Source organism: Otolemur garnettii, unplaced genomic scaffold, assembly GCF_000181295.1.
Source record: "Otolemur garnettii isolate 467f Iridium unplaced genomic scaffold, OtoGar3 scaffold00116, whole genome shotgun sequence".
Classification (NCBI taxonomy): Eukaryota; Metazoa; Chordata; class Mammalia; order Primates; family Galagidae; genus Otolemur; species Otolemur garnettii.
The window spans coordinates 5,097,211-5,099,640 of record NW_003852511.1 but is presented as its reverse complement, the minus strand read 5'-3'; the positions used below and the strand labels follow the sequence as shown (position 1 = coordinate 5,099,640).

Genomic DNA, 2,430 nt, shown 5'->3' with positions numbered 1-2,430 from the left:
CTAATATGTAATGTGAAGCTAGTACCTTATTCATACAATACCATTTTAAAGTGTATCTGAGATAACATAAAAATCTTAGCGTCATGCTTGTCACATAAATGTTCAATAAATGACAGCCTAAAGCAGTGGGTTTTTCAACCTTTTTTGTTTGTTTGTTTCATAGCACACTTGGACCTATAGTTAAACTTTTGCAGCACACTTAAATTATGTTGATGCAAAAAGAGAAATATACGTAGGGAGCTCAGAACTTCTTTCAAAGATAATTTAATTAATGATATTTAAAATTTTTCAGAGCACACCAGTTGAAAATGACTGGCCTAAAGAAATGGTATGAAAGATCTGGGTCCTATGGCAATATTATTACAGCATGTGGCTTCTGGGTTGGTTTGGGAAGAGATTGCTTTAATATTGCATTATCTACTTGGAATTCCACTATATTTAAGCAGAGCAAAGATTTAATATTTTTCTTTTTGAACACTAAACAAAACGTTTAGTTCTTCAGAATAGGTATATCTGACCTTTCTATAGTATTTCCTATTTCATTGACCACAGTTAAAAGTGACTGCTTTGATGTTATGTATCTTAATCAGCACTTAGCTAACTCAAATGAATAAATTATCTTTTTATCTAATAGTATAGATTTGTTAAGGTTGAAACATCAGTAATTTGCACATTTTAAACTATATGCACACACATTGTAGGTTGCTGGAGTTCTGGATGATTGCTTGTGTGATATTGACAGCATCGATAACTTCAATACCTTCAAAATCTTCCCCAAAATAAAAAAATTGCAAGAGCGAGACTATTTCCGTTATTACAAGGTAAGGTTATAATTTTTTATTCTGTTGAGACCAAAGATTTCTGTATAGCTATCTACAGATGGGACTTCATGACTCTTTAGAAACCCCATTTTAGCGTCTCTTAGCACAGTATGTGTACATCTATCTTTTATCATTTGAATGTATTAAGTATCGTAATGAAAATCTGTCAGTCTTTTTAAGCACTGAGAATCTGAACTCCCTCCCTACATCAGGAGAATTCCTCAGTGGGTTTTGAGACAGAGACTCTCCCTGTAATAGAAGCCCCAAATGCCAGGGACTTATTCTGTCAGCCTTATAATGTAGGTTCTGCCATCTAAACACACCAGGCTTTGAGTTGTGTCGATGGCAGTGTGCTAGCGTTGTTAGCAGTACAAGTCCCCCAGCAGCAGACGTTTGTTGAGTAGCTCTTTGAGAGGCTGGCAAACCAGGCTGAGGCTGCACGTAGAATATCACCTATAGTGGCAGAATTGGTTCTTAAATCTAAATGTTGTAATTGTCTACTCTAGACCTTTACAAGATGATCACTGTTTAAAGGTAGCACCAGTCTTTAAATATGACAATAAGGCAATATTCAAAATAACAATATTTCAGATCTTAGAACATCTTTTTTTTTTTTCTAGTTTTTGGCTGGGGTTGGGTTTGAACCAGCCACCTCCAGCCTATGGGACTGGCACCCTATCCTTTTGAGCCAGAGGCACCACCCAAATTTTAGGACATCTTAAAAGCTGTTTTGCCTATGTTTTTGTTCTCAGGATTCAACTGGTTTATAATTTTGTTGATTTTAACTTTTACTTGTAAAAATCGAGCATCATTTTCTTTTATCCTGATTCTGTACAGGCTATCTTAGCTCTTTAAATAATTTTGCAGAGAAAAAAAATCCAGCACCTTAGCAGTTTTAAGTTGTGCAGAAAGATAACAATTTAGAGAATTAAAGATTTGAGAACCTATCCCCTTTGCCATGTGAACCAAGAATATTCAAAAGAGGTGAATGTTTCTTCTCTATACAATATCCTTTAGGAATGCATATTTCATGAATTTCTTTCAAAGAGTAATCTTGTACCTTAACTACTGAATGTCTGTTAGGCATTTTACATAGAAATAAGATGAATGCTTTTTTAAATTCCTATCACTAAATCTATAAATCTGTATGTATTTGTACATATTCTTTCTATAAATCTATGTATTTGTACATATTCTTTCTCCTACTTCCTTTCTACTATTGGTTTGAACCATATGAAATTGTTACTTTTATATTTAAAAAATGGTTGAATATGCCATTTTCATATGCAACAGAGGAAGCATTTCTTCTATCAAAGACTATCCCTTCACAGCAGGTCCAGGTCACATCTCCATTCGGTATTCCACGGCCCCACTCTTTCACATCTTCCTTTTGGGATGTGCCTTTTATTTCTGTATCCTTACAAGGCCTAGTAAAGAGAGAGATTGCTTGAATGAGATATTTGCATGAGGGTGACACCTGTAGCTCAGTGGGTAGAGAGCCAGCCACATATGCTGAGGCTAACTGCTTAAAACCCAGCTGGGCCTGCTTAAACAACAATGACAACTACAACAAAAAAATAGCTGGGCATTGTGGCAGGCTCCTGTAGTC

General features: G+C 35.4%; 1 protein-coding gene across 2 annotated transcripts in view; it reads left to right on the top strand.

Moving 5' to 3' along the window:
• ERO1B (endoplasmic reticulum oxidoreductase 1 beta) overlaps nucleotides 1–2,430 on the top strand; it is a 70,490-nt gene that overhangs the window by 11,594 nt on the left and 56,466 nt on the right. For both annotated transcript variants that reach the window (XM_023517661.1, XM_003797448.3), the window contains exon 2: nucleotides 702–821. In XM_023517661.1, the coding sequence (XP_023373429.1) occupies nucleotides 702–821 (120 nt within the window). The remainder of the gene's footprint in view (nucleotides 1–701; nucleotides 822–2,430) is intronic.